Source organism: Lepidothrix coronata, unplaced genomic scaffold (assembly GCF_001604755.1).
Source record: "Lepidothrix coronata isolate B3197 unplaced genomic scaffold, Lepidothrix_coronata-1.0 Scaffold305, whole genome shotgun sequence".
NCBI lineage: Eukaryota > Metazoa > Chordata > Aves > Passeriformes > Pipridae > Lepidothrix > Lepidothrix coronata.
Window position 1 is genome coordinate 514,940 of NW_016690485.1, and position 26,883 is coordinate 541,822.

At 56.2% G+C, this 26,883-nt stretch overlaps 2 protein-coding genes across 2 annotated transcripts in view; both read left to right on the forward strand.

Moving 5' to 3' along the window:
- The window catches only part of SF3A1 (splicing factor 3a subunit 1), a 13,956-nt gene extending 1,360 nt beyond the window's left edge, over positions 1-12,596 (forward strand). Inside the window, exons 2-16 of the mRNA XM_017837491.1 lie at positions 1,596-1,708; positions 2,830-3,034; positions 3,815-4,072; positions 4,461-4,535; positions 5,097-5,247; positions 5,665-5,858; positions 6,483-6,600; positions 6,701-6,886; positions 7,269-7,390; positions 7,524-7,766; positions 8,452-8,662; positions 9,367-9,521; positions 10,548-10,649; positions 10,829-10,900; positions 11,936-12,596. Of these exons, the coding sequence (XP_017692980.1) occupies positions 1,596-1,708; positions 2,830-3,034; positions 3,815-4,072; positions 4,461-4,535; positions 5,097-5,247; positions 5,665-5,858; positions 6,483-6,600; positions 6,701-6,886; positions 7,269-7,390; positions 7,524-7,766; positions 8,452-8,662; positions 9,367-9,521; positions 10,548-10,649; positions 10,829-10,900; positions 11,936-12,037 (2,307 nt within the window). The 3' untranslated portion in view covers positions 12,038-12,596. The remainder of the gene's footprint in view (positions 1-1,595; positions 1,709-2,829; positions 3,035-3,814; positions 4,073-4,460; positions 4,536-5,096; positions 5,248-5,664; positions 5,859-6,482; positions 6,601-6,700; positions 6,887-7,268; positions 7,391-7,523; positions 7,767-8,451; positions 8,663-9,366; positions 9,522-10,547; positions 10,650-10,828; positions 10,901-11,935) is intronic.
- Positions 12,597-14,875: 2,279 nt separating this feature from the next.
- TBC1D10A (TBC1 domain family member 10A) lies at positions 14,876-25,777 on the forward strand. Its single transcript, XM_017837496.1, has 9 exons — positions 14,876-15,075; positions 18,199-18,298; positions 21,363-21,470; positions 21,624-21,730; positions 22,336-22,450; positions 22,644-22,709; positions 23,662-23,851; positions 24,116-24,270; positions 24,490-25,777. Exons 1-9 carry the CDS (start codon positions 14,876-14,878, stop codon positions 24,880-24,882), a joined length of 1,434 nt encoding a protein of 477 aa, XP_017692985.1. The 3' UTR covers positions 24,883-25,777.
- The last annotated feature ends 1,106 nt before the right edge of the window (positions 25,778-26,883 follow it).

Below are 26,883 nucleotides of genomic sequence, written 5' to 3' on the forward strand. Positions count from 1 at the left end.
GGATGAGATGGGCAGGAGGTGGATGAGATGGGCTTTAAAGTCCCTTCCAACCCAAAGCACTCCAGGATTCCTCACTAGGCAGCTCCATCCTGCTGAGCCGGGTGGGTGCTGAGCTCTCTTCTGGCAGCACCCCAGGGCTGTGATTGTGATGGGTGTGGAGGGTCACCGGGAGCTCTGGGAGCAGCCCATGGAAGGATTAAATGTCCAAGGGAGCATGGCATTCCTGTGTGTCCCAGTAGTCTCCTGGATCCTTTCTGTCTTGTCCTTATTCATATTCTTCCCACCTTCCCTGAAATGGGAATTCAGCTCCCATGCAGCTGGAGCTGCTGTCCCGACCCTCACACAGCAGCATCAGCCCTCGTGGAGATGGAGAGGGAGCTGATCCCACTGAAAACCTTGGGTGATTGGGTGTATTAACACATTTAGGAGGAAAATTGTGGCTTCCCCCCAAAAAAACCCCATGAGTTTCATGCACAGACGTTACCAAGGCAACTCAGCATCTTAAGTGTGGTGCTGCCTGATCCTTCAGTTCCTCAGGATCATGTTCTGGGGGAGTGGGAATGAAAACTAAAAATATTCATGGTGTCCTTCTCTTTAAACACTTTTATTAAGGTCATATTTCATGGAATCATGGAATGGTTTGAGTGGGAAGGGACATTAAAGCCCATCCAGTCCCACACCCTGCCATGGGCAGGGACAGCTTCTGCTATCCCAGGTTGCTCCAAGCCCCATCCAGCCTGGCCCTGGATACTCCCAGGGATCAGTTTGACTTGGGATTGTTTTTCCCCTTGGAGTCCCCATAGATTTGGCGGAGCTGGGAGCTTTACTGGGATTTTAAGTTTTCCCTGACTGTCCCTGTTGGGATTAGAAAAGTTTCCCATAGACCTGTCCTGACTTATCACAGCTTTTCTTGGGAAGGTGCTTGGTGAGGAAAGGAGCAACATTCTTTAGTATCCTGCAGGCTCTGGTTTTACTGGAATAGAAAGCCATCCACAGGGAGGGTTCTGGGATTTTAGTTTGGATCCTCCTGTAATATCAGTGAGAAAAACACCCTGCAGAGCTTTTCTCTATGAAACTGCTTCTGATGCAACCACAGTAGGATTAAAAACTGTGTTTTATTTAACGTGGACTTAATCACTCGGGTTTTACTTCCTCGTAGTCCCACACACCTCTAGGAATATTCAGAACTTCCACACCTGGTTAGGAATGCTGAGATATTCCAGGACGTGTTATTAGAGCCCCTTTAAATATTTGCTAAGGTACTCAGGGTTGAGGCTGAGATGGTAAAAATGCCCTGAGGAATTGTTTTGATTTCCATGGGGGGGCCTCCCTTGTTGTCCTCCTGTCCCTGTCCCTGCAGTGAGTGTCCCTGACAGGCAGACACATGTCTCCCACCCTGAAAAACCAAGGAATTAATTAGTAGGATGGATGATTCGGGCTGTTCAGCCAGATCTTGTGTCAGGAAGAATTCAGTGCCTGGGAGGCTGAGGAGGAGGAGGATGGATAAATGGCCCTGTGTTCCCTTGGGATTGCTGTTTGGAACGCCTAATTCTGACACCCCTTCACCTTTTGTAATGAAATAATTTTTATTACAGCCAGAAGAGGAGCCTAAAGAGGAAGCAGCACCAGCCAAGCCCGTGGTGGGAATTATTTACCCTCCTCCAGAGGTCAGGAATATTGTGGACAAGACTGCCAGCTTTGTAGCCAGGTAAATGACACTGATCTGGTGATTCCAGGGATTTTCATTCTTCTCCTCTTCAGGGCAGCTCCAGGAGCTGAAACAGGTCACAGTCCTGTGGTTTTATGTGAAGGATTGTAAGGTTTGAGTCTGGACCAGTGAGACTGGAAAAGAAACAACAAAATTCTACTGAAGAGGTGTAAGACACACTAGAGAAACTGGTAGTAAATGAATAAAATTCTTGTTGAAGTGTGCAGTGTGTGCTGCAATAACCAGTAATAGGGCCTGTTCTGATTGATCTGAGGAGGAGAACAAATCCCAGCTGGAAAGGGAAGCCTTGGTGATGTAGCCAAGAGGAGTCATGGCTGCGTTTTAGTGCTGAAATGTGGTGGCTGTTGTGAGTTTAAGAGAATCACTAAATGCTGCTCTAGTCAAAGATACTTATTGTGTAACTCATCTCTCAAATGCTGCCAAGGAGTGTTGGCTTCCTCTGAGGATAAGGAAGGGACTGTGTTTATCCTTGGGGATTGTAAAGAGGAGGAGGTGGAGTGTCTAAACAAGACTGGGAGGTATCCAGGGAATATGAAGAGAAACACACTGTGGCAGCAGTGAATTTTCCCAAACTGCCCTAAAATAAACAGCTCATGCTTTGGGTGGGAGGAGTGGATGGCACCTGGACTGGGGCTCTCCTAAATGTAGCACTCCAGGGTGGCCAGTCCCTGTACAGCCTCATGGTTACCAGTTTTTTTTCCTTATATGATCTTTCTGGAACTGAAATTAGTCTTAAGAACTTGTTAGTAGAGCAAATAAAATTAGTTTAGTAAGTAACTTGTGAACTTCATCCGGTCAGTCCAGGAAATGGCCTTCGTGTGCAGCCAGGTGAGATTGTGGGACACTTGTGAGTGTGAGTTTTTAACTGCCTTAAGGAATATTCACATTAGAGACAAAATTAGGAGGACAAATGCCTTTAAGTTGTGTGTATCCAGCTGGCTGCTGTGTTAGGTGTGAGTTCCTGAGGGATAAACTCCTCCCACGTGCAGAGAAAACTCTCTGCTGAGGGGCTGATGCCTCAACACGTCTCACTCTGAAAGAGACATTTCCACTTGAGTTGATGCCCATTCACTTTAACAATTTCTCTTCTTCATCCCCAGAAATGGGCCAGAATTTGAAGCCCGAATTCGTCAGAATGAGATAAATAACCCAAAGTTCAACTTCCTGAACCCCAATGACCCCTACCATGCCTACTACCGGCACAAGGTCAGCGAGTTCAAGGAGGGCAAGGCCCAGGAGCCCTCAGCTGCCATCCCCAAGGTCATGCAGCAGCAGCAGAGTGCCCAGCAGCAGCTCCCACAGAAGGTGAGTGTTCCTTCCAGCACTGTGGTGAAGAACTTGGCTGCTGAGGGGTGTTGGCACAGCCTGGGGTTGAGCAGGAGGCCTGAAAGTCAAGAAGGAGGAGTTGGTTATGCATTTGCCAAAAAGACAGTAGTGAGAGGCTTGGAGTTGAGCATCTGGGGCTTTGTTGTGATGCAGATGTGCATCCCCCAGGTGCTGGTAACTCAGAGTTGTGTTTGAAAAAGCTAATATATAATTGGTCCGTTTTAATTACTGTGTATTGACTGGTACAGTGCTTACACTAGTGATCACTTGGGCTGAATGTGTTTAGGTCTCTTGCCAGAGGCATCCCTTGCAGTTCAGTTTGGGCTTGTTGCACACACTGTTTTGTAGAAGCATTTCCTGCCAGAAGGATCGAGTTCCCCTTAAAAGATGGAGTACAAAACGCTGCTCATCTCGTTCAGCTGTGCCTTTATATGTCCTGGGTGGGAAAAGGGCATGGACTGAATCCAAGGCTTGGCATGGCCAACAGCCAACACTGTGTGGTTCTGATGATCCTGGAGGGTTAAAGTGAAGTCCTGGTGGTTTCCAGTTTTGTTTGCTGTTGGAACAACCTTTTTTCTATAATATGAATACAGGTGGCCAGATAGACCCTGTGGTACTGATTTTTCTCATCTGCGCAGCTGCCAGGATATCTTGACTGGTGTTGCTTTCCTGCAGCAGCTGAAGGAAAAATGGGTTCTCCTGAGTGTTTTCAAATGGTTCCTTGCAGAATTCACTGAGCTGTGTCCATTCCCTCTGCAGGTGCAGGCCCAGGTGATCCAGGAGACGGTGGTTCCGAAGGAGCCGCCCCCGGAGTTCGAGTTCATCGCGGACCCTCCGTCCATCTCCGCCTTCGACCTGGACGTGGTGAAGCTCACGGCGCAGTTCGTGGCTCGGAATGGCCGCCAGTTCCTCACTCAGCTCATGCAGAAGGAGCAGAGGAACTACCAGTTTGATTTCCTTCGCCCCCAGCACAGCCTCTTCAACTACTTCACCAAGCTGGTGGAGCAGTACACAAAGGTAGGTTGATCCCTTCCACAGCAGGAGTGGTTTTGGAAGGCCGCTGAAGCCCTTGAAACCAGCCAGGCGAGAAGTCCATCCTTTAAATCGCACCCTTCAGAGGGTATTATGCTGAGCACAGCGGGGTGTCACCTAAATGTGCCACACACTATTGTAATATAAGAAAAAATTGTGGGGTTTTAAATATAGAGGATAATTGGAAGGCCATGAGTGAGTATTTTTAAGTGCAGGGATGAGCGGTAAGTAATGAGAGGGCTGCAGTAGAATAAATGGGACATAGCCTTGGGGGTCTGCTGGTATTTTTAGCAGTGTGGAGAGAGAATAATTGCTTTGAAGGAGGCTTTGGCACAAAGAATTGTTACCAACTGTCGTGCAAAATATGTTTCAGATCTTGATCCCACCGAAGGGTTTACTCCTCAAGCTCAAGAAGGAGGCTGAAAATCCCAAGGAAGTCCTAGATCAGGTATTCCAGGAAAAATCTGCAGAATTGCTGAAGCGTTTTGGTTATGTTTTGAATTTTTTCTCTTTGCATGTTTTTGGCTTCCTGGCAGCAAATACAAATATGCAGAGAATAAAATGGATGTGTCACTTGCTGTCACTTGAGTACAGAGGACTCAGACTTATAAACTACCAGCTAGTGTTGGTATTGGGGGTAGTTTTTGGCAGCACAGGGATACTGCACAACTTCCTCTCCAAGTGGTTACAAAGTAAAATCATGGAATATCCTGAGCTGGATCATCCAGTCCAACTCCTGGCCCTGCACAGACACCCCAACAATCCCACCCTGTGCCTGAGAGTGTTTTCCAAACCCTCCTGGAGCTCTGGCAGCCTTGGGGCTGTGCCCACTGCCCTGGGGAGCCTGGTCAGTGCCCAACCAGCCTCGGGGAAGAACCTTTCCCTGATACCCAACCTGACCCTGCCCTGGCACAGCTTCAGCTGTTCTTCATTTCATTTGCAATCCATATGGAGTTGGCTGTGCTGGTTCCTGTCTGACACTGTGTGTGCTCTGTGTCTGCTCCTGCAGGTGTATTACAGAGTGGAGTGGGCCAAGTTCCAGGAGCGAGAAAGGAAGAAGGAAGAGGAGGAGAAGGAGAAGGAACGTGTTGCTTATGCCCAGATTGATTGGCATGACTTTGTAGTTGTGGAAACAGTTGACTTCCAGCCCAATGAGCAAGGTACTGATGTTGAGCATTGTAATCTCTATGGAACTTTGTCCCCTTTGAGCAGGGGACATGTCCTGAAGTGCCATTTTTAGACAGACACTGGGTTTTACAGCCTTTTATCCTTCTGGGATGAAGGGAAAAGCCTTACAGTGACAGTTTGCAGAGCTGTTGTTTTTCTCTAGCGTGTCCACTTCTCCACTTCCACCAGGACAGCAGAGCTTGTCCCACTGTCTAATAGTGTTACCATGTCTAAGTCACTTCATGTGTCGTGTGGGCATTGGTCTGTGTAGACTCACCTTCCCTTCTATAGCCCTTGGCTCCCAGGGATTTTGATACCACTGCTTGTCATTCAAGAAACTGGTATTTTTGTCTGTTTATAGAGCACAGGAATGAGATAGAGAAACAGAAGCCCTATTTTCTGCATTGTAGGGAATTTCCCTCCTCCCACCACTCCGGAAGAGTTGGGAGCTCGAATCCTGATCCAAGAGCGTTACGAGAAGTTTGGGGAAAGTGAGGAGGTAGAGATGGAGGTGGAGTCAGATGAGGAAGATGAAAAGCAGGAGAAAACAGATGAGCCCCCAGCGCAGCTGGATCAGGACACACAAGTGCAGGATATGGATGAGGTAACGGACCAGTGGAATCAGCATTGCTTTTGTCCCCCACAGTTTGTGTGGTTTGGGATGCTCTTCACTCGCACTGTAAGAAGTTCTTCAGTTTCTTGAGGAAATGAAATTTCCCTCGGATGAAATGTCAAAACAACCTGCTTCTGCTGGAATATGGGTTTTTCTTAATGTTTTCCATGATAATACAAGTGCCAAGAGAGAAATCCAGTAATTTTGTCACCCAGTGGTGTGGATTTTATATTTCTCTGATTAAGTCTCTTCAGGCTTTTTCTGCCCAGAACCTGGAACATTGAAAGATGACTCATTTCAGACTCTGCCCACTGTAAACTGTTTTTCTGGTAACAGGGAACAAGAGTGTGGTTAACCATAAGCCCCTTCTTGCCAGGCTGTTGCAATGTGGAAGCTGAGGAGTATTTGCTTCCTCTTCTGGGTCTGCTGAATTTCTGGATCGTGGTTATCCAAAGGAACCACTGCTATAGGTGTCCAGAGCCAAAATGGCTCCATTGCTTTGAAGCTGCATGATCTGTTCTCCCGGCGCTGCGTAGGATTTTATGCCTCTCAGATCTTGTCTGTGAGTATTTGACTGCTGGAACTTGGTTATGATTTTGTTTTCTTTTAAATAAGGGCTCAGATGATGAAGATGAAGGTCAGAAGGTTCCTCCTCCTCCAGAAACCCCGATGCCACCCCCTCTTCCTCCCACACCAGATCAGGTCATTGTGCGGAAGGATTATGATCCCAAAGGTAAATCCATCTAGCGGGAAAAAAACCCTTTATTTCTTCCTGAATAATCACAAACCATTTGTTTCTGCACTGCACCAACACTGTGGTTTTGCTTTCCCAGCCTCAAAACCATTACCACCCGCCCCGGCTCCAGATGAGTATCTGGTTTCTCCCATCACTGGAGAGAAAATTCCAGCCAGTAAAATGCAGGAGCACATGAGGATCGGCCTCCTGGATCCGCGGTGGCTGGAGCAGCGCGACAGATCCATCCGGGAGAAGCAGAGTGATGACGAGGTCTATGCCCCAGGTCAGCCTGAGCATTGACTGACACGGTTTGCTGGGTGAGGGCTGGGAGCACAGCCCCTCTCTGCCCCCAGGCCCCACTGACAGGGACAATCCGAACTGATTGGGGTGTCTTTAATGAGCTGATTAATTGAATACATTTGTCATTAGTACATTGAAGCCTTCTATGAAGTTAAACAGAAATAGCTGTTGCAGACCAGGATCTTTTTAAAAAGAAGAAAGGGGCCAGGAGTTGGACTTTAATGTTCGTTGTGGGTCCTTTCCAAGTGACCATAAAAAGAACAGCACTCAGCTATTAGGTACCAAATAATTGAAAGATCAGTAGCAGAGGCTTGATCTATTTGATTATATCTCTTGAGATAAGAATTGCTGTTTTTTTCTCTTAGGTTTGGATATTGAAAGCAGCCTGAAGCAGCTGGCAGAGCGCCGTACTGATATCTTCGGTGTAGAAGAGACTGCCATTGGTAAAAAGATTGGTGAAGAGGAAATCCAGAAACCAGAGGAAAAGGTAGAGTAGGAACTGGGTTTTTTAACAGGTCCCTGTATTGTGAATGCTCAGAGTTCTTGCTGTCAAGCTGCTCCCTGGATTTCTTTGCAGTCTGACCAGATTGGGGTTATTCTGATTTGTTTTATCCTCTCAGGTGACCTGGGATGGCCACTCGGGCAGCATGGCCCGCACACAACAGGCTGCTCAGGCCAATATCACTCTCCAAGAGCAAATCGAAGCCATTCACAAGGCCAAGGGCCTGGTGCCAGAGGATGACAGCAAGGAGAAGATCGGGCCCAGCAAACCCAACGAGATCCCCCAGCCACCCCCTCCTTCCTCAGCCTCCAATCCCCCCGCCAGCGCTCAGCCCATCACGTCCGTGCCTCGTCCGCCCACCGTGAGTGTTTGGGCTTCCAGAAGCCAATTACTGGGGCTGTAGTTAATTAGGAGGGAGCCCTGAGGAAGGCTGAGGTTATAACAGCAGGGTGCTGGCATGGAAGAGGATTTTGTGGGAAGTTCATGGTTTAAAAGTAGTTTGGAAACATTGCAGGAACCTTAGTGAACACAATGTTAAAAATGGAAAATAATCCTTAGTTTTTTTTATCCTTAGAGGTATCAAAAAGACTTGGATCAGGTGGGCAGGGGAGAAACCTGGGCACTGGGATCTTGGAGGCAGAGAGTGTGGCTAACAAAGGACGGGTGGGAGCCTTTGTAGGTGTAAAGTGATACAGGACAAAAGCAGCTCCAGGTAAGAAACATTCACAGGTGACTCACTGCCCGTGTTCCCGCCCCAAGGGATCTGCAATGTGACTCCCAAATAGCAATTTTAAAAAAGAAACAAAGTGCCTCGAGGTCTGATCCTGGAGTGGGGAGGGAAGGAGGAACCGTTTAATCTGTTAATGAGGCTTCTGTGCCTGTTCAGGACAGCTTGGGCTGCCCATATGGTGGGGCCACTAAGGCTCCCAGCAAGTCTGTGGCCAGCAGAACCTGTGGCCTGTTCCCCTGGATAATTGAATCAGGACTGTGGCCAGCACTGGGTGTTCCTGCAGTACCTGCTGAGGAAATTCCCCCTCTCTCCCCAGATGCCCCCTCCTGTCCGTGCTGCCGTGGTCTCTGCAGTTCCAGTCATGCCTCGGCCCCCGATGCCGTCCGTGGTCCGGCTGCCTCCGGGCTCCGTCATAGCCACCCCAATGCCCCCCATCATCCACACCCCCCGGATCAACGTGGTGCCCATGCCCCCCTCTGCTCCCCCCATCATGAGCCCCCGCCCGCCCCCCATGATTGTACCGACAGGTCAGTGACTTCTGCTTTTCCTGGGTGATTGTCAGATCGTTCCTTTATAATGTGGGCTTGGAGGGGTTTTCCTTCTGTGCCCTGATACTGGTGTGTAGCTGGGATTGTGACATTAGGGGTTTTGGGGTGTTTGGTATGGCTTATCTGGTATTGCTTTTGGGCTTGAGGCTCCTCCTGCACCATGAAATACAGGGAGTTATGTGTCCCCTGGGAGCCTGCCTGGGTGAAAATTAAGAATCCAAGGTAAAGAGGAGCTGCCAGCACCCCAGTGGGTATTAGAGCTCCTCACAGAAGCTGCTGCTGCAGGAGCAAAAGCTGTTTTCTGGCTCCTTCCCTCATTAGGTGCTTTGAAGTTAAAAAGCACAATGCAAAAAGCAATTCTTCCTTTTTTTCTTCTTCTTTTCTTTCCTAACTGGAGGAGCTGGCACCACTGCATGCCAAACTGAGAGCGTGTTCTTTTTTTTGCAAGATCTGCAGGAAGCTCTCATGCCTTGTTATCTTTTCCTGGACTGCTTCCCAATATGAGATCTCCGAATGTTTGAAGTTTGCATGTTTTGCTGTGGGTTGTAACTTCCTCCATGTATTGTGGCATTTATTTTCAGCCTCTGCTGCTCTGCTAAAAGCATTTTTTGTGTGAGGGGGTGTTTGCTGTGTGCTCAGTGGGTGACTGTGGGTTGTGCTGTGTCCCCCCCGTCCCATTCCAGCGTTTGTCCCTGCGCCTCCCGTGGCTCCGGTTCCGTCCCCGGCGCCGATGCCTCCCGTTCACCCCCCACCACCCATGGAGGATGAGCCAGTCTCCAAGAAACTGAAGAGTGAGGATAGCCTGATTCCAGAGGAGGAATTCCTGCGCAGGAACAAGGTACACACGTGTGGGGCAGAGCCCTGACCCCCCTGGGCTGTTCTGCTTTGCCCAGAGGGGCTGTAAAGTCAACTCCCTGCACAGAGAGGGGCTGATGTGCAAAAATACCTGGCAAGGGAGGGATTTCCTGAGGTGGCTCTTTCCTCCTGTCATTCCTGAGCAAATCAAACTCCTTTGTATCTTACTGGGAAGAGTTGAGTGGGATAGTGCTCTTCTGTAATTAAGGGCAGTGAGAGGCAGGTTATAATGTAAAGAAGAACTAAAGCTGCTAATAAGCTTTTAAGGAGAGGAGGGCTAAGCTGGAGATGCAATGAGATTAGAGTATCAATGCCAGTATGATAGTAGAGTGATGTGGTGTATTCCATAACAAGGTGAGCTAAATGTGAGGCTGAATTCCTTCTTTCCTGTTGCAAGAGGAGTTTTAAGTCCTTTAAGAAGGGCTGTATGGTTTTCCTGGGCATACTTAAACTAAAAGAGGAGAGATTTAGATGGGATATTGGGTGGGAAGGAATTGTTCCCTGTGAGGGTGGGGAAGCCCTGGCACAGGTTGCCCAGAGAAGCTGTGGCTGCCCCATCCCTGGGAGTGTCCAAGGCCAGGTTGGACAGGGCTTGGAGCAACCTGGGCTGGTGGAAGGTGTCCCTGCCCATGGCAGGGGGTGGGAATGAGATGAGCTTTAAGGTCCTTTCCAGCCCAAAGCAGCCTGGGATTCTGCGATTCTGTGTGCACAGAGAAGCTGTCTCCTGTTTAATGCTTCACACATTCACTCTACGATACTGTGAGTGCATGTGATGCTCAGTGAATGGCACAGAAAAGTAAGGACTAAGGAGAGAAATCCAACTAAATGTTTTATTTTGGGAGCAGTGGACTAACTTTCTCAGAGCTGAAGCAAATACACTACAGTGTGTTTACCAAGAAGCTGAGATATGTGAGTAGTTTGGGGAATAAAACACTGAGTGTGGTGCTCTGTTATCACAGCCCTGAGCTCTGTGCCTGTGAGAGACATTAATTATCTGTGTTTCCCACAGGGCCCAGTCACGGTCAAAGTCCAGGTTCCCAACATGCAGGACAAGACGGAATGGAAGCTGAACGGCCAAGTGCTGGTGTTCACCCTGCCCCTCTCAGACCAGGCACGTAGCTCATTAACCTGCCCTGCTCCCTGTGCTCCCTGTGGGAGCAGCAGGTGCCCTGCTTGGCAGGGTGGGAGCTCTGCCTGCTCCCAGCTCCAGCCCTGTGGGGCTGCGTGGCTGGGGAGCAGGAATGGCTGTGCAGCAGGACACAAGCACTGAGAGCCCTTTGCTGTCCCCAGGTGTCTGTTATAAAGGTTAAGATCCATGAGGCCACGGGGATGCCAGCTGGGAAGCAGAAGCTGCAGTATGAGGTGGGTATAAGCCCTTCAGATTCTGTTACCTCAGTGCTCTCTCACACACAAAACTTCCTACAAAGAAAAATCTCAACGTACAATTTAATGCACACTGGGAATAGCAGAGGGAATGTTTTTCCTGCCTGCACAGCACACCTGGTGACAGGACTGCTTCCTGTTACAGCAGGACAGGCCTTCAATAGGTGACATCAGCAGATCTTCACGTTGTTGCTGCTGCACACGAGTCCTCCAAGCTTGATGTGGCTTTCTCTGAAACAAGCCTGTTGTTTTATTAGGGTTTTTGTGACATTTAGCTGCAGCAGCCTGCTCCCACAGCTCTGCCGTGTGCTCTGGGAGGTGGGCGAGTCTTGGAACTGTGGCAGCTCTGAGCAGGCTCTCTCCAAAACACGGCAGGGAAGAGCTCACTCTCTCTCTCTCTCTCACTCTCTCTCTCACTCTCTCTCTCACTCTCTCTCTCTCTCTCTCTCTCTCTCTCTCTCCCTCTCGAGGCTGGCGCTGTCAGAAAGGCCCCGTTCCTTTTTAATGACTTGTTTCCAGTCATGCATGTGCCCAGGCAGGCACAACCTGCTGCCTAAGCAGTGAACTTTGTGCACTTATCTCCTCAAGAGTTCATCTGTGGGCAGATACTCTGTTAACCCTTAACGAGAAAGGAAGCTGAGCTGGTTATTTTTAAGGAAAAAAAAAAAAAGATGTGGGGAGTAGAGCCTGAGTAACTTCACTTGTGGGACTTCTTATCTCTGTGTTGTAGGAGCCACATTGTCTGTGTTGGCTGTGCTCATGCATTGTTCCACTGGTCTAGTAGAAGGTGTCCCTGCCCATGGAAGGTCCCTTCCAACCCAGATCATTCCAGGATTCTGTACCTGCCTCCTCCAGTGTCCGTCCTGGACACCGGGATCTCTCCAGGGCCTTCAGAACCTGCAGTGTTCTGTTCCAAGCATATTGCCAGGAAGGCTCCATCTGGGTGGGATTTTTTGGGAAAGGTTGCTGCTCTGACTTCTTTTTGGTGTTTTTTTCCTTTTCCCCTCCCCTCAGGGCATCTTCATCAAGGATTCCAACTCCCTGGCTTATTACAACATGACGAGTGGCTCTCTGATTCACCTGGCACTCAAGGAGAGAGGAGGCAGGAAGAAATAGGAGCCGTGGAGCGCTGAGATGTAACGTGTCCATGTTGTAACCCTGACCCTCCCAATCCTTTTCCCACTCCAGCCTTTTCAGGACTGCCCCTACTGCCCCCAGCTCTAGTTTGAACCCCAGTTCAGGTTGTTGCTGAGGAAGGGGAAGCTGATGGAGCCCTGAACTGTGTCTGTGTAGTGAGTAGTGTGTAGTGATCGATGCTTTGCTTGAGTGCCAGCTTTCCCTTGAATCCCCTTGGGAAGCAACATCAAGGTCATGCCCAGCTTAGTCTAGATCCATCTTTGAGGGATTTACACAGGCCAGGAGCATCATCTGTCTGCCCTCAGCGCTCGCTGCTTCATTTAACCTCCTGCTAATTGAAAACTTCTTCTCCACACACTCACTAAACTCCTTGTTCTTGTTCTTTCCCTGCCTTGAGTCTTGCGTTGACCCTGACTTGGGAATTTTTCCTCCCTCGGCTTTACTGTGCGTGGCTGTTCTGTGATAAAGGAGATCTGGGTCTGCTCTGGACAGCCTGTGATTTGTTTTAATAATAAACATGCAGCTCTCCCTGCTTGGATTTGGGGTTTTTAATGGAGATGTGCCTGGTTTCGGAGCACTCGGATGGGGAAATACGTTGGGATTTGTAATTAAGCAGTTTACGATAGGAAATCCTCTTATTTTCTAGGAAAAGCTGCAAAAAAAGGGGTTTGTTGAAGTTTCTGTGGTCTTTCTCAGTCATTCCTGAAGGAATGCTTGTGCCTGTGCGTGAGGTGGGAAAAAATACTCTGAACTTAGCAAGAATTTTATTGGAAAAAGTGATTTACACTTATATCCTGCAGCTGGAATCTCTTGGATCTGGAGAGCGTCTGTGTCCGGAAAACAGATGATTCCTGGGCCTTCAGTCAGAGCTGTGTTATAGTTTGATAGAAACAAAACACAGCAAAGTTAATCCACAGAATTTGGTGCCCAGGAAGAGGAGGTGGGTGTCTGGATTTGGGTACCTGTGGCTTTTTGGGAGAACCCAAAGCCATGGATTATTATTATATATTTTTAGCAGTGGTCAGGCAGTGCAGAGACATCCTGTTTACCTTATTCTGTGCTTAGGGAGAGAGGGATGAAGCAGGAGGGAAGAGCCAGCATCCTCCTGCCTCTGGTGTGCTCCTCTGGGATCCGGAGGAAGCCCTGTGGCTGTGGGGAAGGGGCTGGCACTGGCCCAGCCCAGGTGGCCAGTGGTCCCAGCTGTTGTCCCTGACAGGTCCCCACGTGTCCCTGTCACAGCCTGCTCCCATCCCTGCTGCAGGACACCAAGCTGGGAGCACATGGACAGGTTGGAAGGGTGAATGGTGGATCCAGGCTGTTCCTACCCTGCAGGAAGGTGGGATAATCACTTCCCTTTTGCTTTAAAAACCAGACAATAGGTACAGCCCTGGAGAAAACACTCAGCAGCCAGTGGGGTTTTCCAGAGCTGATACTGAAAAAACTACCAAGAGAGCTCTGAAATGGGGAAGTTGTGTGTTTGTGTCCGGGGCTGGGGCTGTACTGAATGTCACCCCACGTTCCTTGTCCCGCTGTGCTCCGAGTGTGGTGCCCATGGAGTTCTCTGGGATGGCTGTTCCCTCCATGTCCTGGTGCTTTGGTGACATTTTCAGCCAAGCCCCTTTGCCAGCCCGGCCATGCTGAGCTCCCAGCACTCCAGCAGGAAAACTTCCCACTGGAAATCCCTGGCATGGAGCCTTGCCAGCCTGTTTCCAGCTAAATCCAACTGATGGATGTTGTAACAGGCTCTGTGTGTGGATATCTGGTACAAAACAACTGCTATCCGAGCCTTCCACTTCCCACTCCAGTGGGAAGGACCAGCAGGGCCCGGCTGCCAGAAAAATCTGGAAGTAGGTTGAGTTGTTGCTGATTTTAAGGAGCTTCATTCCCTCTTCTTTTGGCCTCCTGGCTGCAATAACCCCCCGTGCTGTGCTGTCAGAGGGATGAAATGGAGCGCTGGGCTCTGGGAGAAGCATCCGGAGGTGGGATGGACCTGCCCTGGAAGGCTTCACCCAGGACAGGTCCCAACACATCTCAGTTTGCTGTAAATCCTTTGGTGTGTGATTTTTGGGAGAGCCAGGCCGGTTTTACCTGTCCAGGGTGCCGTGGATGGGGTGACACGGCCATGGTCACCTGAAGGGCAGAGACAGCTCTGGAGTGGGAAACAGATCCCCCCAGTGCCCCATCCCAATATGTGCCCAGTGCAACCCTAGTTCAGCCCCAGTGCTGTCCCAGCACAACCATCCTGCAGTGCCAGTATCCAGCCGACCTGGAGTCCCACTACCATCCCAGTACAGCCCCAGTGCAGCCCCACCGTGGCTCAGGCTGGTCTCAGTACAGTCCCAGTAAAGCTTCTCTGTGGCTCAAACTCATCCCAGTACAGCCCTGCCAAAGCTCATACTGGTCCCAGTACAGCCCCTCTGTGCCTCATATTGGTCCCAGTCCAGTCCCAGTAGCCCCGCAGTGTCCCATAGTGGTCCCAGTGTGTCCCATAGTGGTCCCAGTGTGTCCCATACTGGTCCCAGTGTGTCCCATACTGGTCCCAGTGTGTCCCATACTGGTCCCAGTCCCGCGCCCCCCGCGCTCCCCACCGTTCGCGCCCATGGCCCCGCCCCTGGCTGACACCCGCCGGCGTTTGACGGACAGCTCCCCGCCGCCCTCTGCACCAATCAGCGCCGTGGGTGGGCCACCCCCGCGGCCGATTGGTGCCTCCGCCACTCCCGCCCAATGGCGCTGGCGCGGGGGCGGGCCCGGGGCGGGGCGTGGCCGCCGCCGTGTCCCGGCATGGCGGAGCGGCCGCGCCGCCGCTGAGGCGCCGCCATGGCCAAGAGCCGCGGGGGCGGCGGGCCCAGCTCGCCCGGCGGCCGCAGCCTGGCGGGCACCCGCGAGAGCCTCGCCGACCCCGGCGGCGACGAGCTCAGCTCGCTCGGCTCCGACTCCGAGATCAACGGCGGCGGCCCCGAGGAGCGGCGCGTCGACAAGTTCGGGTTCATCGTGGGCAGCCGCGGCGCCGAGGGGACGTGAGTGGGGGCCGTGAGGGGGGTGGGGCCGTGAGGGGCCGGAGGGCGAGGGGCGCCGGGACCCCGAGGAGCCGCCCCAGGCCCGGCCCTGCCCGCCCTGGCTGCTCGGCCCCCGCAGGGCCGGGCCCGGGGCTGGGCCGAGCCCGCCGCGCTCTCCCCGCCCCGGGGGGGTTTGTCCCCGCCGCCCCCGGGCTCGGAACGGGGCCTGGGTCGGGCATCGCCCGTGCCCGCAGCGGAGGCCGCGGCAGCCGGGATGTGAACAAGGGAGTGAGGCTGGGAGAGCTGGGAATGATCAGCCTGGGGAAGAGGAGGCTCCGGGGAGACCTTGGAGCCCCTTCCGGGGCGTAAAGGGGCCTCAGGAGAGCTGGAGATGGACTTGGGACAAGGGATGGAACGACAGGACAAGGGGGAATGGCCTCCCGTTGCCAGAGGGCAGGGATAGATGGGATATTGAGAAGGAATTCCTGGCTGTGAGGGGGGGGAGGCCCTGGCACAGGTTGCCCAGAGAAGCTGTGGCTGCCCCTGGATCCCTGGAAGTGTCCAAGGCCAAGCTGGATGGAGCTTGGAGCAGTCTAGGCTAGTGGAAGGTGTCCCTGCAGATAGGAATGTGATGAGCTTTGAGGTCCATTCCAGCCCAAACCATTGCATGATGCTCTGATGATTCTATTAAGAGCCTCAAAAGCTATTCTATCTCCCCTTGTCTCTCCTGCTCCAGTAAGGGGGAAGGGCTGGGAAGTGCTGTTCACCCCACTTGGGATCCAGGAGGTGCCAGCATACCAGGGTCAGTGTCTGGTCACCTCCAGGTGCTGATCCTGGTAGATTTTTGGGCACTGTCAAGCCGAGGAGGCCAGGCCGTGGTGCCCTCCCAGGGACCCGGTGTCAGTAGCGCTGCTGAAGGCTCCGTGTCCCCGCTCCAGGAAGGAAGCCCTCGGAGGAAGTGAGGCTCACCCAGAGGCACTGGGCCCCAGGGCGGTGCTGACACCCAGGAATGTGCTGCTGTCGAGCTGGTTCAGCGGCGTGTTTGGTGTTTGCCTTTCTGGCCCTGCTTTAACAGCTACGCCCAGAGAAAGCCAGGGTGACAGCGGGGATGGCGCGTGGCAACCGCCTCCTCTCCCGCTGGGACATCACCTGGAGCAGGTCTGGGATCTGCCCCCTGTGCTCTGTGCCATGCCTTGGTTTCCCTGTCTGTGAGGAGCACAGTGTTCACCCCCATAAGCTATGGGTGTTCCTGGGCTGGTCTGTGGGGTGAAAAGACACCCAGGGTTGGATCATTGGCTCTGGGCAAGGTGCATCGCTCTGGGTGATAAACCTTGTCCCTTGACACCGCAGGAGTGGAGTTGCCTCTCCTTCCCAGGGTGCTGTGCCCTGTCCTGGCCACACATCACATTTAGGGGACACTTGTCCTGGCTGTTGTCCCTATGGCTGTCCCTGGGGCGGGTGTCCCTGTCCCTGGGGTGGGTGTCCCTGTCCCTGGGGTCCAGCAGGCAGCAGCCCCCCTGGATGGAGCTCCTGGTGCTGGAGGCAAGTGGCTGTTCCCAGGGGTGCTGACAGTGTGGTGGCTGCAGTCACTGGGGACTGAGCCCTGCACGTGTACTGGGGTCCAATCCTGCCCTGCTCCAGGGCTTTCATCAGCTCGCAGTCTGTCCCAGGAGTGGATGAGCGGGAATACTTGGCCTCCTTCTAGGGCTGGCAGAGTTGGGGTCTCTCTAGCTGGAAGGGATAGCACAGGCAGGGCACATGGGGTGTCCCAGCATCTGGGGAGGGTCTGGGGGCACTGGGGAGGGCGATGTCCTCCACAGCGTGGATGCAGAGGAGCGCATTCCCGGCGCAGGGCATCCCGCCTCTTCCTAGCCTGGGTGCCCCCACCACGTCCTCCCGCCTCAGCCATATGAAATGCAGCTGGTCCTCGCTCCCTGCCCGCTGCCAAGCAGCCATCAGCTGGGAACAGCTTCCAGTCTGGGCTGGCCGGGCTCCAGCAGGCCCACAGCCAGCTCCTGTATCCAGCATCCCGCGCTCCCGAGCTTCCCACGCCTCGCGCAGCCCCGGCTGGAGGCCAGTGCTCCCTCCATCCCCGTGCTGGGCCTGGCCGTGCTGGGGAGGGTGGGGATCCAGGCAAAGCAGATCCCTTGGGAGCGGGTTTGCTCTCAGAACAATCGCCCTCGCCCCGTCCCAGCCACTGCGGTGGGTGGGACGTGGTGGGGAAGGGCTGGGCAGGGAGCAGGGCAGTGCTGCCAGCTGGATGTGGCTCTGGAAGCGCTGTGCTGCTCACTTTCCGGCTCCAGACGTGGAGAGAGATCTGAGAGGAGGCAGTGTCCTGTGTGTCCTGCAGTGGAGCTGGGTGCTGGAGGATGCTCAGCACCCAGACCATTGTCCTTGGGTCCTCAGGAAGGATCTGGCTGTTCCTGGGCTTGGTGCAGCCACAGGGGAGTGTGGAGCAGTGCCTGGGAAGGCATTAGGTCATTACTGATGGCTTGAAGGAGCTTCTGCTCCTCTTGGATGTCCCTGCCTGGGGCCTGCCCGAGCTGCCTGTGACCTGTTTCTGCACAGAGGTGGTGCCATGGGGGGTTGGAGGCCGTGGTGCCAGCTTTGGCGTCACAGCAGCATTGCCCCTGCCTCTGCAGGGTTAAATTGGATTCCCTGGCTGGGCTGAGCCGTTCTGGAAAACACTCCCCTCCCTCCTGAGGGACCCTGGGCCAGGCTCCGTGCCGGGCTGGAGCAGTGCCAGGCGCTGGGAGCGCGGCGTGGCTGGGGCTGCACGGGTGACACGGTGCTTATGGCCCTGGCTCTCTCTGTGTGCAGCCATGGGGATCCGGCCTCGCTCGTGGCTCCGGATGTGCTCCCTGCTCCTCACCTTCCTGGCGTGTCCCTAGGGATGCTGAGGCTCTCGGTGGGTGCAGTGCAGGCTGCTCCCAAGAGGTTTGAGCCGCTGCTCTGGCGCGGTGATTTCACGGGTGAGAAGCGTTTCCGGCAGCTGCTAAAACACCGGCTCTGCTGAGTGTGTCCTGGACGGGCTCTGAGCCTTGGGGGTGCAGCCAGCTGGACATGTGGGTCACCCAGGGTGCTGGGGAGGACAGGGGAGGGCTGGGCACCATGCTGACTGGCCTCTTCCTCCCCATCCCACAGGCTGGAGGAGGTCCCCTTGGAGGTGCTCCGACAGCGGGAGTCCAAGTGGCTGGATATGCTCAACAACTGGGACAAATGGATGGCCAAGAAACACAAGAAGGTAAGTGACAGCCATGTCTCCCCCAGGAGGTGTCAGGGAGGGACAGCCAGGCACAGCGGTGTCCCTTTGGGGCAGCCTGGTGTCACTGGGTCCCCACAGACAGACGTCTGGATGCCTTTGGATGATGCTGTTGGCTTGAGTGGGCTGTTCTCTCCCTGTGGAAGTTGGAGCTTGAAGGGGCTGAGTGGTCCCTGAGCCAGCCTGCTCCTTCCTCTGACTGTTCCCTGCCGGGATGGAGCCTTCCTAGGGCTTCTTTGGCTGCCTGCAGGCAGCCATGGGAATTGTTTGCTCATGGAAACTTCTGTTCTGAGCATCTTGTAGACCAAAAAAAGCTCCATGTAGGAAATGTCTGAGCCTGATGCGCGTGACCCTGGTCTGCGAGCTGGGGTCCCTGGGAGACTCCTGGTGGGGTGGCTCTGGCTTGGTCTGTTGGTGCTCCCTGACCCCCTGAGCCTGTGGATGAGGCAGGATGGGATGCAGCAAGTCCCGGGTTGCTGCTGTGCTGCCTCCTTCTCCTTCCCCCCACTGGCAGAGCCTCCTGGCACTGCTCCGTGTGCCTGGAGTGTTGTCCCCACTCGGTGCCTGGGGAACAACACTGGAATCCCTCATCAGCTTCTTGGCTGCTCTTAAAGGATTTGGGAGAGCTTTCTGGGCCACGGCAGGCGGGTGCTTTGTTCCACGTGCCGTTTCCGCCGCTCTCCGGCCCTGTGCCGCAGGGTGCCCTCTGGATGGGGGACGTGCTCCGGCAGCCGCGCCTGGCAGTGCCTGGGCCGAGCTCCTGTGAGTCTCCATGGGGCTGATGTGCTGTATAGTCTGTCCTGCAGCAAAAGTCCATGCCTGGAGCTTCAGAGAGGCTGCTCTGGAATGTTGCTCTGTGCCTGGAGCCCTGGGGCTGCTCAGGGAAGGCTGCCAGGCTTGGCCTTGGATGCTGTCAACTATCCTTGCTCTGGCAGGAGCCTGCTTGGTGCAGGGCCCTGCTGCTTCAGGGGAGCTCCCTGAGCCTCCAAAAAACTCTGGGACTTTTCTGGCTGCCTCACGGGGGTTGGCAGGCAGCCCGGGGATCCCTTGGGCCAGCTCCTGCCAGGCTCGCTCACACCTGCACCACTCCAGCATCCCAAAATGCTCCCTGCCTGGCCCGGATCCCAACGGAGCCTGACCCCACATCCTTCGTGGCTCTGAGCCGTGCCAGTACTATGTGGTGGAAAGAGGGCAGACGTGTGGGTGGGCAGCTCCCAGTGAGGGTGAGCAGTGCTCTGACTGCACCTTGCTGTCAGTGTCCCTCAGCCCAGACATGCTCCTGATCCCTGGAAGGGCACAGTGGGATTGCAGGGAACGGCAGGACCTGTGTGGGATGAGCTGCTCTGGCTGTGCTGGGCCTGGTCAGTTGGAGGAGCTGCCGAACCGAAACCCAGCGAGGCCGTTTCCTTCCTGGCAGCTCGGCCAGCAGGAAGGGGAGCAGGCTGGCAACAGGAGCCGGCAGCAGCCACGGAGCTGCCCACGGCAGCGCTGGGCATCGCCCGCCGCGCTTCCTGCCGGCACAAAGGGACCTGCCCCAGTAAACAACCAGCACTGCGGTGAGGGAGCAGCAACCCCCCCGGAGATGTGGTGGTACCACACTTGGAAACAACCACCTACTCCCCAGTTAACAGGGAAACGCAGCCCTGGGCAGGCAGGAGAGGCCTGGAAACGATTTGGGAGCTGTTGGCCACTACTAGCAGGGCCCTGGCACAGTTGGCATGTGCCACCCAAGTGGGGACATGAGGAGTGGAGGCCATGCTGGGGCTTTGCAGGGTTTTTGTGGGGTGACTCTACTGAAAGCACCAGGCTTGTGGGGCCCTCCTTGGTGCATTCCCTGGCTGAGGACTGAGGGGAGAAGGACACATGAGGACCTGGAGCTGCTGGAGCAAGTCCAGAGGAGGCCATGGAGATGCTGCCAGGGCTGGAGCCCCTCTGCTCTGGAGCCAGGCTGGGAGAGCTGGGGGGGTTCACCTGCACAAGAGAAGGCTCCAGGGAGAGCTGAGAGCCCCTTGCAGGGCCTAGAGGGGCTCCAGGAGAGCTGGAGAGGGACTGGGGACAAGGGATGGAGGGACAGGACACAGGGAATGGCTTCCCACTGCCAGAGGGCAGGGATAGATGGGAGATTGGGGGAGAAATCTTCCCTGTGAGGGTGGGGAGGCCCTGGCACAGGTTACCAGAGATGTTGTGGCTGCCCCTGGATCCCTGGAAGTGTCCAAGGCCAGGTTGGATGGGGCTTGGAGCAACCTGGGCTAGTGGAAGGTGTCCCTGCCCATGGCAGGGGGTGGAACAAGATGAGCTTTAAGGTCCCTTCCCACCCAAACCATTCCATGATTCGATGAGATGGTGCTGCTGCTTCTCCAGGAGTTGGAGTGGGATGTTGGAAGCTTTGGTTTGGCCCCACTGGGGTGCAGGCACAGCAGGGTTAAGCCAGCTCAGCTCCCCACACAGGTACCAGCTGCCTCGCTTGGACTTTGGTCATGCCTGGTGCCCAGTGCCAAGGAAACCAGGGGATGACTGGGCACAGAGCTGGCCCTGGGGCCTCGGGAGCCGTCTGTGTGCAGAGCTGGGGCCAGACCTGCCCTTCTGCCTGGGATGAGCGGGTGGAACAGCTGAGACAGCAGGGTACACATCCCTGCTCTCTGTGGCCCCATGGGGAGTGGGAGGCTGGATGGGGGCTGGAGAGCCTCCCCTGTATCCCCAGTGCTTCCCACGTGGAGGGAGCCACCCATTCCCCACCTTAGCTCGTGTTTGCTTTTCCAGCTCCCAGCAGGATCTGGCTTTGAGGCAGAGCCAGGCTTGTTTGGAGCTGTTTCCAAGCCACAAAGCCTCGGCCAGGCTCCTGTTCCCCCATGCTGGTGCAGCCCTGGCTGCCATCCCAGCTGGCATCCCTGCGTCCCAGGGATGGAAGGACTCATCCCCTTGTTCAGGAAGCAGCAGGGGTCCAGCCTGTGGCTGTGGTGCTGGCCTGGCTCCCATCTTGCCCCAGGAGCCTCTTTGTTTCCCGCTGCTCCATGATTTTCCGTGATGGCTGTGTCTCTTCCCGCAGATCCGCCTGCGGTGCCAGAAGGGGATCCCGCCCTCGCTGCGGGGCCGTGCCTGGCAGTACCTCTCCGGGAGCAAGGTTAAGTTGGAGCAGAACATGGGCAAGTTTGATGTGAGTCCTTGCCGGGGACCCTCCTGCACCACCAGGGAGCAGGACAGTGCTGGGGTGGCTCCTGCTCCCTCCGTGGCTGGGGTCTCTGTTGGGATCCCAGACATCTCGGGGGAGTGCCAGGGGTGTTGCTCATCCCAGTCCTCTCCTCCCCAGGAACTGGATCTCCTCACGGGAGAGCCCAAGTGGCTGGATGTGATCGAGCGGGATCTCCACCGGCAGTTCCCCTTCCATGAGATGTTCGTCTCACGTGGAGGCCACGGGTACGTGGAGCTCCTGTGTGTCCAGTCCTTGTCAGCCACGGGGTGGGCACTGTCTGCCCCAGCTCATGCAGCCACACTCGTGCCCCCTGTGTCCCCCTGTCACCCCGCAGTCCTTACACATCCAGAGTCACAGAGCATCCAGGCATGGCCTGAAAACAGGGTGGCTTCCCAGGAGCTCCCTGTGTGGGGCACAACCCTTGGCACTGGTTCTGACACCTGGTGAGGTGGGAATTGCCACAGCAGGAGGGCAAAGGGAGAAGGTGACCCGCTGTGGCCTCTGTTTCACCAGGAAAATGCTGTTCCTAGTGTGTCTGGGAGCGTCTGTGCCTCTGTGCTTGCAGCTGGGTCGTTTCCCATCCATGGCTCACCATGAGCCAGCACCCCTGGGAGATGGTTGACTCTTGGATCCAGGGCAGGTGTAGCCTCTGTGGGCAGAGCTTCCCAGAGTACCACCCTGGTTGTTGTGTTCCATTGCCCTGGGTTTGTGTGCAAAAGGGATCCCAGCCAGGGACTGAGCCAGGCTCGTGCCTGGGATCCATGGGGAAGGCTGCTGGGCCACATCCATGCCCTGTGCCCAGCTCCCCGTGCCCGGGGTGTCTCCGCAGGCAGCAGGACCTGTTCCGGGTGCTGAAGGCGTACACGCTGTACCGCCCGGAGGAGGGGTATTGCCAGGCCCAGGCGCCCATCGCCGCCGTCCTGCTCATGCACATGCCGGCCGAGGTACGGGCACGCGGCCGGGGCAGAGCCGGGACCACCGGGAGGGCGGGGGTCCCTCTGGGGGGTGCTCAGCTCCTGGCACCTCAAAGCACTCCGGGGTGCTCTGCCTCCTCCCACTCTCCCCTGTGGTCCCTGGGAGCAGGGAGGGGCCGCAGGGATGTCCCCTGGCTGCTCACTGCTGTCCCTTGGCTTGCAGCAAGCGTTCTGGTGCCTGGTGCAGATCTGTGAGAAGTACCTCCCTGGCTACTACAGTGAGAAGCTGGTGAGTAAAGGGCTCATGGTGCCTTTGGCAGTGGCAGGGACCTGCAGAGTGCTGCACCAGGTTTGGAAAAATCCCTGGTTTTCACACAGTCTGCGGGATGAAGGGAAGGAGAGCAGCCTTGGGGAGAAGGATTTTGGGGTGCTGGTGGGTGAGAGGCTGGACATGCCCCCTCAGGTGAGAACCCCCTGCAGAGCTGCCTCCACTCCTGAGGAACAGCACAGGAAGGATGTGGAGCTGCTGGAGCAAATCCAGAGGAGGCCACAGAGATGCTGCCAGGGCTGGAGCCCCTCTGCTCTGGAGCCAGGCTGGGAGAGCTGGGGGGGTTCACCTGCACAAGAGAAGGCTCCAGGGAGACCTGAGAGCCCCTTGCAGGGCCTAAAGGGGCTCCAGGAGAGCTGGAGAGAGGGACTGGGGACAAGGAATGGAGGGACAGGACAAGGGGGAATGGCTTCCCACTGCCAGAGGGCAGGGAGAGATGGGAGATTGGGAAGAAATTGTTGGCTGTGAGGGTGGGGAGGCCCTGGGCCAGGTTGCCCAGAGAAGCTGTGGCTGCCCCTGGATCCCTGGAAGTGTCCACAGCCAGGTTGGACAGGGCTTGAAGCAACCTGGGCTAGTGGAAGGTGTCCCTGCCCATGGCAGGGGGTGGGATTGGATGGGCTTTAAGATCCCTTCCAACCCAAACCATTCTGGGATTCTGTGTCTCCAGGCCAAAAGCTCACTCAGCTTCTCATCCTGGAGAAAGAAAAGATCTGGGAAGTTGCTGGGTATTCCCAGTCTCTGTGTTGTGCTGTGGCCTCAGAAGCATCCCACAGTTAGGGATGGAGGGGCTCAGTGGGACACAGCTCTGCTCCCTTAGCCAGGTGTGGAGGGTGGGCTGACACCCCAGGCCTGGCACTGGGGGCTGATCCCCAGACTGAGGCACTCCCTGGGATGCTGGTCCCTGTTCTCGCAGGAAGCCATCCAGCTGGATGGGCAGATCCTCTTCTCACTGCTGCACAAGGTCTCACCCGTGGCCTACAAGCACCTGAGCAAGCAGAAGATCGACCCCATCCTGTACATGACAGAGTGGTTCATGTGCGCCTTCTCCCGCACGCTGCCCTGGAGCTCCGTCCTGCGCGTCTGGGACATGTTCTTCTGTGAAGGTAGGGTTCCCCACCGTCCTCCTCTTCCTCTGGGATGACCCCATGGCACGTGGGACCTGTAGTAGGGCAGGTTTGAGGCAGCCACGTGCCTAGGGTGGAGATGGGCTGTTTTCCTGGGGATTAGGGGGCACGTGCATCCCAAATCCACCCTTTTGTGTGTCTTGTTAGTGAGACGGGACCTGGTGCCCCACAGCATTTGAAGGACATGGTGGCAGAGTCCCCCTGTCCTGCCTGGCACTCACTGCCTCATGTCTGCTCTTGCAGGGGTGAAGATCATCTTCCGGGTGGGCCTGGTGCTGCTCAAACACACACTGGGCTCCTCAGACAAGCTCAAGTCCTGCCAGGGCCAGTATGAGACCATGGAGAGGCTGAGGGCCCTCAGCCCCAAAATCATGCAGGAGGCCTTCCTGGTGCAGGAGGTAAGGTGCTGGGGAAGGTCAGGGGGCCCAGTGCCACCCAGTTGCCCAACGCTGCCAAACTGGGCTGTCCCTGGGTGGGCAGATGGGGCATAGCATGGGGGCAGCCCCCCGAAAGCTTTTTGGTTTAGGGCTTACCTCTCACTGGGTGGGATCCCACACGCAGCCCTGGTGGCCCTGTCGCTGCCGGGGGAGATGCTGATGGCACAAGTGTCCCTGCAGGTCATCGAGCTGCCGGTGACAGAGCGTCAGATCGAGCGGGAGCACCTGATCCAGCTGAAGAAGTGGCGGGAGACGCACGGGGAGCTGCAGTGCAAGTCCCCCCCGCGCCTGCACGGCGCCAAGGCCATCAGCGAGGCCGAGCCCGCGCCCCGCAAGGCGCTGGAGCCCGTGCCCTCCATCATCGTCCCCCCTGGGCCCGCCCCCGTGCCCAAGGCCCGCAAGAGCAAGGAGAAGAGCCGGGAAAAGACCCCAGCCAGCCCTGCCAACGGCCCCGGGGCCGAGGGCAACGGGGCGCCCGGCACGACCCGGGAGCTGCTGCACCCCCAGGTCTCCCCCCACCATCAGTCCAAGGAGAGCCTGAGCTCCCGGGAGAGCGAGGACACGTACTTGTAGGGCCCTGCCCGCACCCCGGGCAGCCGGGCTCAGCGGGGCTGCGCACGGACCCGGGCACGAGGACGCTGGGGGACACCCCTGGCACGCAGCGCTGGGGGCTCTGAGCTGGAGGGATGGGACAGGGGGGCTGGTATGACTCCATGGGGTGCCCTGGAGCTTGGCCAGGTGTGGTGACCAAAGGGGACACCGTGGGTCTGCGCTGGGTGCCCACCCCGCAGGGTGCTGGCACCACAAGCGGTGGGAGCCCGGGCAGGGGGTGGCTGAGCCACCTGAGCTCCCTCCCCACACTGGGGGGCTGAGCTGCCCCTCAGGCCCCTCTCCCCGTCCCAGAGCCCCTCAACCCATCACCCCCTGGGTCCCTCCTGTAGCCCCCACCCTGTGCCAGCCAGGCAGCCCCAGCCCCAGTTCCCAAGCACTTAGGCCTGGCACAGGGCACTGGGGGTACGCAAGGAGCCAAGGGGACCCCTCGCCCCCCCTCTTTATCTAGTGAGGATATATCAAGCTGTAGCCCTATATGTAGTACCCAATTTACCTACTCACTGAGCCTATTTATTATTCCTCCGAGGCAGGACAGGCAGGACAGGGACCGAGGCAGGATGCGCTGGAGGCAGCAGGATTTGATGCCAGTCACAGGGCTAAAGGCCCCCCACCCCGATGCCCGGGCCCCCCACGGCTCGGGGGGAGCGTTCACCCTGCCAGGGCTCACCCCACCACTGCCACCCCCCAGGCCCCAGCGCAGGTGTGACGGGGTGGGTGAGCAGCAGCCAGGTGGTCCCTGGCTGTGGGGTCCCCTCTGCCCCCCGTGCCCTCCCCAGGGCCGGGGGTGGCTTTGTATCATAAGCGGGAAAAGCAGTTTTGTACAAAGGGGTCAATAAAGCAAGTGTGTAAAGGCGCAGCCCCAGCTCCCACCCTCTCTCGGCCTGGGATGGGGGGGTCAAGGGGTGGGGATAGGAGTGGCACCTCCCACTTCCTTCTGTGCCAGTACGAGCTTTGGGAAGGGACCCTACCCTGGACTCATCTCTGGGTGCTCCAGCCCTGAGGTGGGGAGCACCCTGCCCTGGGCCCCACCTCCCCTGTGTCCCCTGGTCCTGGGGGGCACCCTGGCCTGCACCCCATTTCCCCTGGACACTGACGGTGCCCTGAACCCATCTCCCCTGGGTGCTCCAGCTCTGGGGGCACCATGCCCCAGACCCTCTCTCCCCCGGGTGCTCCAGCCCCAGGAATCAGGTGCTGGAGAGGGTCCTGGGAGGGGCCCTGCTGCCATCACCCTGTGTCACCGCTGTGTCACCACAGAGGGTGACCCAGCCCTGCTACTCCGCCCAGCCCTGGGGCTGCCCGTTTGAAGTGGGATGGGAGGAGGCTGAGATTTGCCCCAGCTTGTGACAGTGGTGGATGCCGAGTTCCTCGAGCGATGCCATGGAGTGCATTCCCTTCGCAGCACCTTTCCACCCCTCCCACTGACACAACTCCTATGGTGGAACAGAGCCAGAAGACCCCCTAATTTGTCCTGTGACACCCAGAGCTCAGCTCCCAACATCCCAAACGGTGCCTAGGCCCTCTCTCTTGCTCCTGCTTTATGCTGGCAGGAATTCTGTCCAAGCCTCCATTCCTCCCTCCAGAACCCCCTTTTCCCGGGGGGTGGCTCTGGTTCGGGTGCTGGGTGCCCCCCTGGTCCTGCACACTGCCCTGGGGTGAATCCTTGATCAAGGCTGGTGGTCAGGGCTGAGTGTGGAGGGGCTGGCTGGGTGCTGGGGTGGGGGGTACGGTGAGATTGGCAGTGGAGTTGGCATCAGGCTCCCAGTGGGTCCAGTCCCAACCTGACAGGGCTGGGCTGGAAGTGAGGGAGCTGGATCGGTTGGGTCCCCTGAGACGTGGGTGAGTCCTTGTCCGGGTACCGCAGGGTGTTGTACTGGGGCTGCTTTGGGCACTCCAGGGGCTGCAGCTCGGGGGCACTGCGGGACTCCAGGTTTGAGCTGCTTCAGTCATCCCAGGCTCCCGGTT